General features: G+C 36.3%; 1 protein-coding gene across 1 annotated transcript; it reads right to left on the bottom strand.

The window, feature by feature from the left end:
• Positions 1-12,640: 12,640 nt before the first annotated feature.
• On the bottom strand, positions 12,641-14,948 carry olig2 (oligodendrocyte lineage transcription factor 2). Its single transcript, XM_088913501.1, has 2 exons — positions 14,878-14,948; positions 12,641-14,496 (listed from the first exon to the last, which is right to left on the bottom strand). The coding sequence occupies exon 2, from the start codon at positions 14,466-14,468 to the stop codon at positions 13,668-13,670; it is 801 nt and encodes a 266-aa protein (XP_088769627.1). The 5' UTR covers positions 14,469-14,496; positions 14,878-14,948; the 3' UTR covers positions 12,641-13,667.
• Positions 14,949-17,114: the final 2,166 nt, after the last annotated feature.

Here is a 17,114-nt window from a genome sequence, read left to right as displayed (position 1 = left end):
ATTTTCTCTTACATAGTACAACAAAATATCAAAATCCTTAATATAAAAATGATGTGAATTTAATGTGCTCTGTCTGGCGATCTCTGTTACTAAGGTTGGCTCAAGAGGTAGCCAGTTTAAGAAGCACTCTGTCGGGGAGCACATAGATTACGAAGGATTTAATGTGCTACTTTAATTACGATGGATTTTGGGAAACACTCGTAAATTAACGATTGATCTTATCGTTAGATCGTGTTTACGATGTTCTTAGCACTACGATGCTTTCGGGAAACTCACCCCAGTTCAGTACATCAGAAATAAATGTGACCAAAACTAAAGAGCTTCTTTTCAATGTTAAAATCATTATGTTTTAACACAATGTGGGCAAACTTTTCAGACAGTCGTATTTAATAGTCAGTCCGTAGAGGTTGCAGAGAGTTTTAAAAATCTGGGAACACACTGATCAAAGGTTAAGTTACACTGAGAATACAGATAATATTTTAAAGAAAGCAAATCAAAGGCTGTTTTTAAATCGAAGACATTAAAGATGTTAGTCAAAATGTCTTACAGATGGCTTATACAAAGCCTAATTGAGAGTATCTTGGCATGTTAATATTATTGTTAATAATATTGGACTGTTACTTTGTCTAACAACTCCCAAGTGGTTGTGTTTGCTCTACCGTCTCTAAACATTCCCTCCATATAATATCAAGTAACTTAAAAGTTAATGAAAATGTTTAACATTCACACAAGCTCTTTGCGGCTGTTTACACTCTACTTTAGACAGGGACAGGTCTGTCAGGTCTTCTCCAAACAATTGTCTCCCTGACACAGCAGTCTCCACACAGAGTGAAGGGGATACAAACAGATTGTGTAACTCAAGTAGCCTTAGGGGGATCACCACCACTCTCTCACAAACCCAAAACGTCTTTACACAAACCATCCTTCGATTATAAAACCCTAGGCCACTCAGACTGAGTGCACCCTAAACACAAGAGCTATGATATCAGGGTTTATTGTAATGCACTGACAGCCCTCACCAACACTTCTACATGACAGTTTTGTCAGTTTAGCACTGAACATTGAACTCCAACAACCATACACAGTTTATTTTCCAAGTTTTAAACTTTAATGTCTGCTAAGCAAGAATAAAGACACTTCACCTTCATCATAAATCATACAGAGTTAAATACATCAACGTTTCAAAAAATAAAGTTTAACCTGCATCCAGCTTTTCCAGTTAGCACACAAAAAGCAATTTCCATTTATATGTATCTATAGGGTTAAGGAGAATACCTCAGCTGAAAGACTAAAGTCCTGTCGTTAGCCATGAACCCCAGCTTCTCTCACCCTGAGGTAAGTAAAGTGCACAGTGACTCAGTAGCACTCCAGAAGAAATCAAACAACATGAATTGGATATGCTTGAAGAAAATCAGTAAGAAATCTAGGCATATTAATCTATGCCATAGGCCAGAAGAAGGTACCTGCTCCACCAAGGTTTGACCTTTTCTTTTTCCAATATCCCTACTTTTGAACAATGCTGTCATCATCAAGGTAAACTCCCAGGTACAGGAGTCCACCACTGCTCTACTGTTATCCACCCTTCCAGTCCCCTATAAGCAAAGCACTGCTCTTCTCCTAGTTTATTCTGAAGATAATTCTTCAAAGATCTTTTGGCAGTTAGTTAACTGGTCTACATCTGCTTGTAATCAATTTATGTTATGTTATGTAACCAAAAGTGCAACATTGTTAGCATCAACTCTATCTTCACAGGTTCTCTGCAACACTAAGAAAAAAAACAAACCCTGTCAGAATTATCCTCACCTCAAGCACCCTTTTGAAGCACACAAACCACTAACTTTCCAGAAATGGTCACCATAAAGCATAAAACATCCCAATAAAGGCAGACCCAAATCCAAAGGAAATCTAAGGTAGTTTTGATTGTAGTGATTTAAGGGTTTCAATTTACTGAAAGAATCAGAAATTGTAACAGTAAATTATTAGAGTACTTGATGACTTTTAGGAATCAAACATAATAATTGACGGTCTCACACAGAGATTCTAAGTATACAATATACAATTTATTGATATAAGACCAAATACATGCATGAGAAATGTTATAGACTATCTGTGAAATCACATGAAAAGCTAATCATTTACTCAGAGATTTTAAAGATTGGAGTTAATAACTTCATAGTTAAAATCCATCAACTGCAACATGTTATGGTCTACCTCATGGGTTTTATTAGTCATTTATTCTCGGATACAAGTAAATATGCATTTCATATTGTAAACTAAACTTGTTTGGAATAAAAGTTCACGTTTCGAAAATTAGAATTTGAATAAAGTTTTGTACTCAAAGATGTGTTGGCCAAACATCCTTGATGATATTAAACCTCCTCCTGAGAAGATAGAGCTGATTGGATTGGTTTGAGTTGACAGCTGCTTGGTTTTCCTGGGAGTGTCCTGGGTGCAGAGAGAGAAAAATAGCTAAAAAATAGCTAGCTCTCTGCCAGAAGTTAGCATGGCTGAACTTTGGTATTCCAAAAGCATGTGTGCAATTTTCTTTATGGGTCTGGCTGCAAGTTATACAGACAGGGGGAACTCAGTTTGTCCAGGCTATGCTGCATATGAATTGCTTGATACTGAATATACTCAGATATTCAGGATGTTGACATAAAATAGTTCAACTGTCTTATTCTGTTGAAAATATCAGTGAAAATAAGAGTGGGATTGTGAACACAGCATTTGTTCAGTAGCAGAAAGAATAAAGCAGAATTCTCTACTTTACTGACTCACTCTCTTGGCCAGGAGAAACATTAAGCCCTGACTCAAACTGCCTACGTGGGTGGAAAAGTTAGATGGCCAGTTTAGATGGAGAGAGAAGAGGAGTCAGTGAGTAAACCAACAAAAATGAGTTGTGTGTTAGCTTTTAAGATACAAGATCACAAGTCGGTGATTGGTTGGAATGTTGTCAGGTATACAGATGCAGCCATTCAAAATGCGTGGGGTATTTCACGGCATACCCCGGTGGGCGTGTCGCGGTATCACGCGGTATCATGCAGTATCACGCGGTTAATCGCGTCATTTGACGTCATGCAGGAAACTATCCGGCGTCACCTTGTAAAACCGCCAGGGGGAGCTTAACCTCTCATGTACCGCATTTGAGCTTTTAATTTTGAACTGTGTATTACAGCATGTTAATCATCAGTCATTAAAATGTTGGTATATTTTATGAAAGCAAGATTGCTCAGTTGGACAAAAGTACACAACCTACCTTTATCAGAAATATTTATGCATCAAAGCCTTTACCGAAGATATTACTAATAGTATTAATAATGAATGACTTTGGACAAGCTGTATACTCAAAGTATAATTTCTTTAGCACATTTGTACAAGCACTTGGAATCTGTCCAAGCCATACTTTGTCAGGCATTTTGTTTTACTTCAACGGGCATAAAAACTCCCTTGCTTTTAACAGGGCGTTTCATAATTTCTAACTACGATAATGATTTAAAATGCGACACTTATCATTCAACTAGACCTCAAAATATCACAAGGATCCTCAAGAGCACAGCAAAGACTGTATTAAAAGATACTTGTATGAGATACATGAGAATCCAGGCTTTTTTATCAACGCTTTCTTTTCCGTATACCAGATTTTATGGAACCACTTCAGAAGGGTGTCAGCCAGTCAGATTCCAGGAATCGGTACTTTAAAGGAAAAATACACACCGGTATTCCATTTCTCCCTAAACATTTTAAGCATCGAATTATTTAACTAGCATGTGAAATAGCGTGTGAAAAAGTGGTAGTTTTAAGCTTTTCTGCTAATATAATATGGAATCGCGTATCTAAAGAATTTAATAACGATATGATTATATTCGTGTACTGCGATAGGGCTGTGTAGGGCTGTTTCGCCTCTCTCTTCATGTGACTTCCGTTGTAGCCTACTGGTCTACGTGCCCGATTATCAACTCATGGGTTGTGTATTTAAATCCAGCTGGTGCTGGACTTTTCTTTTAACAAACATTTCTTCGAAAAAATAGAATAGCGATATTATGGACAATCAATTGACTTTTATATTTCAAAATATCCCAACATGATCGATTCTAAGTCATTTTTGATAACAATGAATAGTCACCTTCTTCCCTTCTGACAACGGTCCCTGCTTCTGCTTCCTGCTTCTATTGTGTGTGTGTGTGCAACAGAGTAAATTTTTATAGAGAAATGGAGGCTGGACAGTATGCCTTACAATATAAACATTTATATTGATTTAAATCGTGTTCTGATTTAAATCGCAAACGCGTGTTTTATTATATGTGTTTTTTAATCATAATCAGGCTAATGCAACATAAATTGATACAGTATCTTTGTCTTCTAAGTATCTTAATAAACTTTCAGCATAGCTTTCTACCCGTTAAGATTTATATTTCTTGGGATTTTGGGATCAAACGTGGAAGGATTAGATTGTAATCGTTTTTATTTTTCAAATACGTTTTAGAAAAGTGTAATCTATACCTGCCCAGACTGTATGCCTTCCTAAACCCCGCCTTCCACTAGTGTCCTGCTCTTCCCCGCGCACCCCAGCCGGGCGCTCTTCGGCCTGTGCCCGGGACAAATGTATATTTTGATATTTACACTCAGCGCGGCACCGAGGGAGCGTCTGTATTTATAACTTAGTTTTTAAAATTAGTCAAGCAATATGAAGCATCTCCTTTTACTTTTAAGTCCCTTAAATACATTGAGCACAGCTTTCTCACCACTTAAGATTACTTTTTGATACCATCCTTACACAAAGCAGAAACTTTCCGATGACATACAGTACAAGTGGAAAGATTACAGATTTTAATCGTCTTTAATTTTGTTACGTTATACGTTTTAGGAACGTTTCATCTAAACAAACACCACAAAACTATTCTCGATTGTATTTCTGAATGTTATGTTACACCTACAGTAGTTCACTGCTTTAAATACATCGAATTAAGAAAGTAAGGTGTAGCACTTTAGATCTTTTTTTTTTTCTGAACCAGGGAAAATCTGATCATGTTTCTCTATAACAATAATAAAAAACTTTATTTTATATATCACCTTTAAAAGTGGCATTTCAAAGCAATACAGTAGATCGAAAAACAGTTAAAAGGGACCAAAGTAAATACCAGACAAACGCAAACGCGTTTTTAATAAAATGCTTTTATTCATTCAGCAGAGAGTGAGAGGGACATCCAGCAGAGAGAGACACACACACCGGTTTTCATTGACAAAAAGTAATTGTTTTTTTTACATTTTTTTACATGTTTTGTTTGTGGACAGACTGTCCACAAACGTGAGACTGTCTTTCTCAGACTTACATTCCCGAATGTCCCCCGCCCCGGTCAACAATCCTAGGAAGAACACGAAACAGCCTGTTAATAAAATTGTTACAATTTTGTTCAGTCAGTTCTTCCTCCCAGAATTTATAGATCGCATCAATCAGTTCCTGCTTTGTGACGGGCTTAGCAGTTTTCCGAACGTAGTCTTTAGATACGCGATTCCATATTATATTAGCAGAAAAGCTTAAAACTACCACTTTTTCACACGCTATTTCACATGTTAGTTAAATACTTCGATGCTTGAAATGTTTAGGGAGAAATGGAATACCGGTGTGTATTTTTCCTTTAAAGTACCGATTCCTGGAATCTGACTGGCTGACACCCTTCTGAAGTGGTTCCATAAGATCTGGTATACGGAAAAGAAAGCGTTGATAAAAAAGCCTGGATTCCCATGTATCTCAGAGAGCGAGTGATCAGAAAAAGGAACAGCTGTTACACCCAGGTTTTACGCTCTCTCTCTGTTGAATGAATGAAAGCATTTTATTAAAAATGTGTTTGCGTTTGTCTGGGTATTTACCTTGTAATCTGTGATTTGCATCTACTGTATTGTTTTGAGATGCCACTTTTAAAGGTGATATGTAAAATAAAGTTTTTTATTATTGTTATAGAGAAACATGATCAGATTTTCCCTGGTTCAGAAAAAAGACGATTAAAATCTGTAATCTTTGCACTTGTACAGTATGTCATCGGAAAATACAATCAGTTTCTGCTCTGTGTAAGGATGGTGTCAAAAAGTAATCTAAGTGGTGAGAAAGCTGTGCTCCTCAAAGCGCTTTACAGGATAAAAACAATAACAACAATAGTGGCTGGGCAAACAATTTTTTTTATAGAAATATAAAATGAGATACTGTATAATGATGTGCATGAACAAAGTTATACTGCTATTTTCCTTAGATACGCGATTAAAAAAAATAATTTTTTTGAATCCCCAGCGGAACACATTCCATAAGAATCAGCGCTTTTATATATCGCCTTTAAACACATATATTTAAACACGCGTTTACGATTTAAATCAAAACGCGATTCAAATCAATATAAATGTTTATTTTGTAATGCATAGGTGACTATTCATTGTTATTAAAAAGACTTAAATGCGATCATGTTGTGATATTTAGAAATATAAATTTGTTTGGTGCGAGTGAGGTTTTATTTAATCTCTGACCAAGGGAAACGTTTCATTTTTTCAAAGAAATGTTTGTTAAAAAAAAACTCATGGTTCCAGTGGGATTCGATCACAAACCATGTGACATGCAAGTCAGGAACCTAACCCACAGCGCCACCGGCACAGTCACATGCACAATGCTGAAAAAGCACTACAGAAACATTATCGACAGACAATGTACAGCGAGTACTATTCTTGTGTTGCAGTACATAAATATAATTATATCGTTATTAATTTCGTTAGATACGCGATTCCATATTATATTCCCTTTTAATCAAATTCTAAAAGTATGCTTGTTGACTCCGGTATCTCTTTAGTTAAAGACTTCGATGCTTAAAATGTTTAGGGAGAAATGGAATACTGGTGTGTATTTTTTCTTTAAAGTACCAAGACCAGCCATATACTGTATGTTTATGTTCCAAAATTAATATCATTTATGGCCTTCACACGCGTTACAGTATGCTCCTATTCTTTTTATGCTCAGCTCCTAAGATTTCCCTTCAGTGGTAAAATTCAATATCTACAACGGGCACAGCAAAGACGTTTACTGTAAGTCTTTCTACGACAGACCAACGGACCACGAGTGCCCCTGTCGGTCAACCAATCACGTACCGCTGTACCGCGCGTCATCTTGTGTCACAATGCGCGACGCCGTAGCCAATTACCTCCGGTACGTGTCTGTAACGCGCACTTTGAATGGCTGCATCTGTATGTCACATCCGCCGCTAATTGGAATCTTCCTCACAAACGGTCTCATCCCAATTAAACACCAGCTGGAGGCAATCTCCGCAAACACCGCCGATCTATCCCTTCATCCAATCTGAGCACCTTACTTATTAACACACCCTCTACTTCCAGACTTACTTAAGCCTTCTTCATTTCACTGCACACTGCTCGGCATTGTTAGCTTCTTCAGAACTCCTTGCCACGCATTACTTACTTCCTCTTGCCTTTTTGGATACTCGAACCCGGATCTTACCTTTTGACTTCGATCTCATCTAGCACTTTGGATTTGTCTGCCTTTTTCCGTTTGGATAACCTTTGGTATTAAACCCGGAATTCGCCCTCGACTACGTCTCTGCATAACGTTTTGGATTAATAGAAATCTCTCCTGACTCGGCTCCCCAACTCCTCGTAGGGTTCTTCACTTGAACAACAACGCAGCTTGTTAAAGTATAGTTCTGGTACCCATCTTGTAGTTCCCTCATTGGTGCATCATGCTTGGGGTGATGAACAGTGATCTTTAACCTGTGGTCTTAGGAAGAAACAGACTACAGACTTGATAAACCCCATCTGCACTATACAGTAAATCATTAAATGGTTCACCATTGGATTACGATGTCACCATTGGATTACGAGAGGTCTCTTTAGCCACATTCATAAGCACTTAAACAGAGAGGCACAAAGTTGCTTGGTCAAGGCGACTCCAATATTATTAGAAATCTTTAATAACCCTTAATTCTAAGTAAAATAATATACCTTGCTACTATTCTGTCAAAAGCCTGATGTAAGACTCACCTGAATGCAAACATTTTACAGGGTGGAAATATTTAAGATTTAAGATTGCCTATAGCTTATATTGTAAATATTCATGAATATTGCTAAAGAGAGCTCTCTGATAAGTGATGTCGTAATCCAATACCGAACCATTTAACGATGGTAACAAAGTAACAGTGACAATGTACAATGTAAAGTTTAATATAAGGAATGAATAGAAATTGATAAATGTACAGTGATATTAAGATGCTTAATTTGGAAGGTTGTACACATGATGTTTTAATCTGATTTAATATTAATGGATGTTAGTTACACATAATTAGCTAATGTGGACATGAATAGACGACAGAGACCATGGGTGAACCATAATAGGATAAATGACTATTTTGATATGACCATTTGTTCTGTTATTTTAAATTATAAATAAATAATGATGCAGATAAGTATAGTAGTACCTTTTAGTAGCATATGCTATTTTTGAAGACAAATAATATCATTTAAAAAAACCACCCCACTACCACCTCAAATGTAAAATCCTGGCTGTGTCACTGTATCCAATCCAACAGCCCTAGTGTAATGGCTGAGTGTAACGGCTGACCAGCTCAATGGCATTCACCTCAGGCAGTTGAGGTAGACTCTGAAGAAAATACTATAACAACAAGACTCCACAGCATCCACCACGCACAATTCATTGTCATTGTCAGAGGTAATACCTCAACACCTACTATCTGCAAGCTTCTGGTATTGAACCATCTTACACTTGGACTTTGTTTCCCAAGCCTTAAAGAGTAGGTGTATTAATTTCCATAATATTTTAAAACATGCCTTCACCAGCAACACTTGAATGTTTGTGTCTCACAGATTCACCAACCCCATTTTCTTTAACTTCAGTCTGTCCATCAGAACATCTTTCTGCCTTCCACGACACACTGATACTCAAGGATATGCATCTCTAGCTCTTCTATGGTCTTATGTATCAGTGACATTTTGAGTATATTTTTGATTAATTGAAGGAGTGTATACAGTATCTAACATTTTTCCCACCACTGCCATAAGTTAAGTAAATCTTCTTAACTCTCCATGTTTCCCAAATGCAGTTCTTATACAAGCCATCATTATTCAATTCAATTCAATTTATTTTTATATAGTGCCATTCACAACATGTTGCCCCAAGGCGCTTAATAATGCAAGTAACCATACATTTTATGAATACAGAACAGAAAAGACCAGAAGACAATGGAGGAGAGGAACCAAAAACTCCTTAGTAAGGAGAAAAAAACCTCCAGGGGTCCAAGGTCAACTGGCTGCCCAACCCCTTTGGGCATGCTAACATTATATAATTTAAAAAAATGAAATAAATGAATGAGGGTATTAATCTATCCATCATATCTTCTGTATGTCAGTACTCCATGCAGATCTCTGTAGACCAGCAAAATCCTCCTAAACGATAGCTATATCCACAATGTCCCTCTTGGATCCATGGCAGTGATGCAGCATCCAACTCAGATGGTGCCCACCCAAGGGCACCATACTGACATGTGGGGAAGAGAATAGGATAATTTTGTCAGAACAGATGTATCTACCTGGTGGGACACAATGGCATGTACAGCAGCATCAGCAGCCATGGTTGAAGCAGGCTATAATGTAAGGTGTGAGTAGGCTAGGCTGAAGTAATTGGTCTTCAGTCTGGATTTAAATACTAGAAACCCATTTTTCATTCCAATTCTCTGTTCATTAAGTTCAAATGCAGTAATTTAAAACATGCACTTGATTCAAGATACAATATCTGTGAAACATCACTGAGTTTTAACAGGACTGTGCTTCATCTGTGCTTGCCCAACAGAACCGTCATTCATTCATTTCAGAGCACGAAAGTTAGTTGGGAGGAATTTGGAAAACCAATCCAAGTTGTTGCCCTCATCCCTTATTTGATCATTGTGTAAAGCCAAACCACAATAAAAGGAAATAATGGGTCCAGTTACCTGCTCATCATCCTATTAGTACAACAGGATTACTACATGCTCTCTCCACCCACCTGCCCCTCCCTCTCACACCTGTTAATGTGAGTGAATCTTAGTCCCCAGGGACATAGAGTGGGCAGTCTCTATTGAGACAGCAGCCAGGAATAATATAGCCTGGGGCCCCTATCTATCTATCTCTCTCTCTCTGTCTCTGGGTTTGAATTGCTCCAGCTGTCAAGGTGCTAATTACGGACTCTAATAGCAGCTAAAGAACCTTTCCTAATGACTCCACTGCCCCACGTGTCCCTGTGCTGGCTCAAAAACCCCTCCAAAAAATAAGTTTTATCTGGGTAATTGGTTAAAAAAAGAACCACTGTAGGTGTTTTAGTCTGGACCACAGATGGACAGAAAGGACTACTAAAACTTTGTAACATAGACGTGGAGCATACTCCTTATTTGAGGTACTGTGGAATTGCAAATAACACAAGAAGTATGAACAGAATGCTTTACCACTGTTCTATTTTCTGAGAGTGAGAATTGCTACCCTGAATTTTAATTTATACATATCATATACTGCTAAAGTTCTTTTTTTCAGTTTTGTATCTTAATCTGTCTTGCAGCCTATTGTAGTTTTTTATGAATTAATTAAATTAAAAAGCAGTCTGGGAGATACCTTTTTAAAAGGCAATAGTTGGTAGCAGAATAGTTTTGAGAATTACACAAAAAAGCTTAACTGAAACTATGGCAGGAGTGTATTATAGTACACTACAGTAATACTGGAATACTGCATCATTCATATTTCCCAATAGACAAAAAAATATTATCACATGTACTGATAATGATAAATTTAATCTGTGAGGCTTTTAGCACAGTTTGTCTATTTTTCAGTTCAGTAACAGTTATGCATCTCTGTTTTCCATAGTTTCGTTTCTTAGCTACACTTAACAAAAATAAAAAGGGGGTTTTAGTAGTAGTTTTGGAAAAATTAGAAACGTGAATTGTGTGGAGCAGGGATATCCTACTGTACATGTTGCCAGTGGATAAAATGTTCCGAATTCTGCATCATCATTTCAAAAGCCTGTATAACTGAAAACTAATTAGACATTTTTTTTATTATAAATATACCAAGAATGCGGTTGGCAATGATACTATAACTAGAACAGATACGGTACGTACAGTAACTGTTATGATGAACGGAATTCTGTACCCCATCTGGATTGTTGCTGTGCTGTGCTGTAGGTACTATGTTTTTATAAATAATGTTTAGAAATTTTGAAAAAGACTGACAAGTGATGCAATTTAAACAATGCTGAATAAAAGGAAGAGTTGGTTATTATTATTTCTTATTCTTATTATCTTATTATTATGTCTACGGTTTAGTCTTCGTCTTTTGAAATAATTTTCACTTGTAATCGTGAAAGAAAATATTAGTAATAAGTATTAGTAATAAGATGGTAGTCATTCCACGTGTGTTTTCGCATGGTTGAGTATTTTTGTCCTATTGTATATCTGTTTAGATATGTCTGCTTAATCCGAAGCGAATTTTAGAATTGTCGTTTTAAACACATTCTGTTTTCATTGATTAGCACAAAAAACGTAAATTTTCGTAGTTGTAATTATCTGTGTTTATCAGATGGATGGTGTTCTCATCTTTTGTACGTTTATTATTATTATTATTATTTTTAAAAAAGGAGAACGATAAAAGCGCATCACGGTTGTCCATAAAGTGTATAACGTATAATACTACCGAGAAGAAGACGATGGTTGTGGTTACAGACTGAGAAGCACAAATATACTGAACCATATACAGTACCTGATAACAATCATTTTAATTCATATTCTGTGGGTTAATTCCTGTGTTAGGAATCCGTCTCCTTTATTAGATCAGCCTAGAAGTTTCAAAGCAACAGAGAAAGCAAGAACGATTGTAAAGTTGTATTCGTTTTCAGCGGATTTTTGTTCGGTAATAATCAGCAGATCGAGAGTAGTTAAAGTTTGAGAATGCAAGTGTTTTTTTTCTTAACAACATTTAATACCATATTTTGATGTTTACTAAACTGTTGGATTTTCATTTCCATTTATTAGAATAATCTAATTATATTAAATTAAATTAGATGTCATAACTCAATCTCTTCGTTTTTATTCTCTTAAATAATAATAATAATAATAATAATAATAATAATAATAATAATAATAATAAATTGTTAGAAGGGAAATACTTATAGCCAAGATGCACACTAGACAATGTGATAGCATGAAACTTTTTACTGTTTTCAGTAACGTTGGGAGCATTCAGGTTAGCTCAAATGGGAAAATTAGCCTATTAATGTTTTTTTTTAGAACAAGTGATGAATAATGGAAAGAAAATAAAAAGGAATTACGTTCTTGTCAGTTCTGATCATATCAGATAGCGATTAGTTCTGTGTAAATATAAGGTTATAGCGTGCTCTTTTAAGTTGTGCTTCATATTTAACCTAAAAGCAAAATCAATATTTAGCAGAAACGTCATTTTGAAAGGTAAGATAGTAGACTTATTTTCTAAGAAATTAAAGAGAAAACTGTCTAGCTTTCTGTCAGATGTAAGGAACGAGTTCATTAAGATTACACCATTCGTTAACGATATATAAAAAAACTTCAACCGGACAAATAAAAACCAATACATACAAAAAACTTTAATTTTTTTTTATTTAAAATCGCAACACTTCATCACTCATTTAAAGTCCCAGTGAAATAATAAATATTATTTAGCACTTTTTATAAAAAATAAAGAGGCGGTAATTCTTTTTGACTGGCAGTGAAAATGGCATGCTTTGCAAACACTAAACGGGTCAAATACTGTGTTGACATCAGTCAGGCAGTGTACTTGAATGAGTTTTATCCTAATAATGACATTTAAAATAATAAAAAAGAAAAACAAGATGGTATACTTGATACAAACGTTAACAAAGCAAACTAATTAGCAGAGACACAAAGGAAATACATTCCATTGCAGCAAAAGTAACGTAAAAGTTATTTAATACAAATTAGATTCCATTGTATTTTCGTTTAATGTTCTGTTTCTATACCTATATTTACATATTATTAGATTTTCTTAAAGAACTGTAAGGGAAACAGTGGTGTGTTACAAGGAAAAAAGTGAAATATTTGCGTTTACCAAAATAATCATTTACAATTGTGTGTTTTTTCAAGTACTTAAATTCGATGTACTGTAGTCGATATTTGAACATGCATGAAAAACTTTCTGAAAGAAAACAATAATTGCACAAGGAGTCCAAAAGATGAAAAAAAATATCTTAAGTCTTGTCTTCTATAAGCTTGTAAGCATAGAGCTATTTTTCTTCTATTAAAATTCCTATTGAAGTTTATAAAATAAGGTAGTCAAATTAAAGTGAATTCTACTTATATAATATAATCGGTTATATATTTTTTCTCTTTGCCAAAACATTGATTTAGAACACGAATGGACGTCGACATTGGAAAAAAAAGAAAAAAAAAGTGATGTTAGGAAATTTCAATTAATAATCATGCCCCTGGAATCTGTAGTACTTACAAACCTTAGCAAGAAAATAAACTACAAGTTTCAAGACCAGATCAAAAGTCTATGTTTTAAGTCTCGATGTAGACGAGAAACGCCGGTGAGTAGCCTGCGAAAGTACAAACAGCTATCAACAAGTTCGCATCTTAGTGAATATCAAGTCATTTAGTGTCAGTAGTTAGCCTTGGCATGCTCACTGAGGTCATGCTGGAGACGTGCGGAGGAGGCACTTGGCACATGCTACACGGACAAGGCATTCCAGCTCCCCAGTGCTGAAAACTACTACCCAGGGGTCCTGCAGCGGCTGAAGGAGATTTCAGGAGTCCGTGATGAGGTCTAACTGAGGTCACCGCCGAGATACTGGGTCCGGAGAGAGATGCGGTTGAAACGGCTGGCGGGATAATGGAATGATGAACAGGATGAGATGCGTGAGAAGCAGGGTGCCCTGGTAGAGGTCCCGTGTGTGCCATAGTTCCGCAAGCTGAAGGATGAAAACCGCTGTGGTGACCCCCGTATATTTCACTGACGAGCCTTTTCATTTCTTCCAGGGAGTTACTCAGCATTAGGATATAATTTCTCGCCAGGAGAAGTGTGGCAATCTTGGAAAGCTTTCGCACAGAAGGTCCGTGCGCGTAAGGCATTACTTCTCGGAGCCCGTCCATGGCGATGTTAAGGTCGTGCATTCTCTTTCTCTCCCGGCTGTTGATCTTCAGCCTCATTTGCTGCAATTCGGACTCTGAGAGAAGCTTTCGATCTTTCTTCGATAACATTTTCAAGGTGCACCCGTCCTCGACGGGACTTGTAGCAGACCGGACTTCTGCATTTAACTCCGGTGGAGAGTCGCTCTGTGTGGAGGATACAGTGCCCGAAAAGCCGGCAGTTTTTCTGACTGTGGATAGAAAAATATCATCCACCTCAGGAGACGATGGCCTGCTAGACACTAAACTGGCATCAGAATCCATTTTCTTAGATTTCAGTTCACCTTAGTTCCTAAGGAAATAAAGAAGGAGTTTAGCAAACAAGCAGACGTAGAAACTACTTTTTTTTGGAGGGGAGGAGGTGATAATTGTTATATCCTTGAAATACTGTAATATGTAAATACGGTACTGAATACACGTGTTCTAAAGCCGTACTTTATATATTTTGCAAAAAAATCTTTACAACTCAAACTTTATGGTATTTTGATTTCAAACTGAATTTAAATGAAGAAAGACAGTAACTACATTGAAAAAAATGTTACTATCCTATCTGTGATACTAAATGTAAATAACGAAGTTAAAGCGCGTATTTTTTTTTAATTTCTAGTTAATATTTGATTTTTAGGTGCTAAAATAAGTTCAGTTGTATTTGTGTGGCAAGTGAAAAACTTACCGAAAGCAATGCTGATATACACAGAAAGTGTTAAAGTTCCCCTTGTTACCTCCACTTAGTGGTGTCAGCCTATTAACCACTTTGGGCATTACAGCTGCTTTTTATAGTAAACTCGACAATGAGGGCAAGTCTAGGGACAATGTTATTGTCTCTAATGCCGAGGCTGATGGACCAATAAGCTACTGCTAACTGGAAAAGAGAGGGGTGGGAGCTTTGAATCTGATGTCATTACAAAGAACTAAAGCTCAATGAATTGAATACTACACACTCTGCCAGTGGTGTTGGTTTGCAGGGGACCAGATTTCTAGACCAGGCAACACACACAACAATAATGATGATGAAACACGTTTTACAATTTGTTGTTTTTCTTGGTAATATTAGTAGTATCAGTTCCTTTCTAGCAATTACATTACAGAGAAAGAAATTATTCAGCGCTACCAATGTCATATAAGTTTAGAAACCGAAAGGGTGCGGTATAATAATTCGTTGAACAGTGTGGAGTTTTATATAAGAAGGAGCTTAACAGCACTTGAAATGAGAAGTGAAATGTGTGGTGTAACTGCGAAAGGACTCTCTTTGTGAAGAGCAGAAACAATACGACTTGTATTTTGAAGATTTAGTTTCTTACATCTGAGCCTGTATCCGACTGCGCGAGAGTCACTGTACGCCATCATTTCTGCTGCTGAACCGAGTTATTATGTAACACTACTAACTAAAGAACCAACATCCCAGCGCAGGGCTGCAATGGAATAAACACGATGCTTTGCGCTGCAATATTTTTGTATAGGCCGTTCCCCTTTCTGACTGTTGGGGCGGATAATTTGCTGATTGGAGTTTTGTTAATATGCTTTTTATTGTTTTAACCCGGAGTCCCTCCTGTGTTACACAGCTGACAGCTTAAGCTTCCAAATCAGCCGTTAAAATGCGTTTTAAACATCAATAAATGAAGCGTATAAAATCGGTTTTTAACGGTTATGTTCCGAAACTTTTCAATTAGGAAAATCTGCCTTCTCAGCAGTGTTGCAGTCTGTCAGTGATTAGGGAGGTTTTGGACTGTGATCACAAAGGAATACATGTTTATATAATGTTTCATTAATAGCAGGAAATATGTTTTTAGAACAAATGAAATATTAAAAAAACGAAAGATTCGATTTAGTTAACGGATTATTTTATGGACTCCAACTCCTGTTTTTTTAAAACCCATTTTCGTCTCATGGGCCAAAATGAATGCGTGACTGCATATGACTTTTTATCATATTTTCGTCTAAGGCACATTAGCGGGTTTCATTAATCCTCCTTGGGATCTGTCGGACATTATGTATGTTGATACTGTACTGTGGACCTCTTCTCCTTTCACATATAATTAAATAGCTCCTATTATATACTTCCCTTATTAGATATAATTCTGTTACTAAATAGAACGAAAGACCTAAACACAATATCAATAAAACGTACACATCACGCATGTAGGCAACAGGAAAATAAACACTAAATATTACGTGTGTTACACTAAAAATCGTTACCTGCAAAACAAAATTACTGTAAAAGCTCGATACGACAAGGATCAGGCATGGAAACCTTACACGCGATTGTCAAAATCGTTATTTAATTAATAAAGAAGGTAATAAACACGGCATTCTTAATTTAATGGTCCGTATTGAAATTCCAATCTGGTTGACAGAAAAATCAAAAGTACATTTCATTCTGACACAAGCTAAATGTTAATTTAACAAAAACTTTAAAATACCAATACGCGGTGTTATTTTAATCACGATACATTAATTCGTTCAATGCTTTTCAGGTGCGCTTCCATGTCTCTAGATGTATTTGCGTAGCGAGAAATTAAACTAGTGGGTCTGGGGATTGATATAAATTAACTTTGAATGTATTTTCCCATTTTACGCAAGTTTTTTTGTATGAATGTGTGTCTCAATTACTTGATGCATTTTGAGTCGGGACAGATTTTTTAATTCAACGAATAATTAAAAGTAAGCAACGCTTGTACAGAGCGCCAAATGTTTTCTAAATGTGGTTTCTTAGTTTCTGCGTTTCTGAAAAATCTATACACAGTATTTCTGAGTTTCCCAGTAGGCTATTTTAAACCTGTCTTTATTCTGTAGTGGAATTACCAATAAATAAGAAGATTAAATAGATAACAATTAATACGATAGTATTATATTATAAACACGTAAATAATTAGCATATAGAATGTGAGCAGTAACTTGGTAGTAGCCTCA

This window comes from Atractosteus spatula, chromosome 4, assembly GCF_055471065.1.
Source record: "Atractosteus spatula isolate fAtrSpa1 chromosome 4, fAtrSpa1.hap1, whole genome shotgun sequence".
Classification (NCBI taxonomy): Eukaryota; Metazoa; Chordata; class Actinopteri; order Semionotiformes; family Lepisosteidae; genus Atractosteus; species Atractosteus spatula.
Note: the sequence above shows the minus strand (reverse complement) of the source record. Positions and strands in the feature narration are given on the sequence as shown.

Excerpts from the sequence above, each read along its gene's own strand:
- olig2 (XM_088913501.1), bottom strand. The coding sequence starts at position 14,468 with ATGGATTCTGATGCCAGTTTAGTGTCTAGCAGGCCATCGTCTCCTGAG.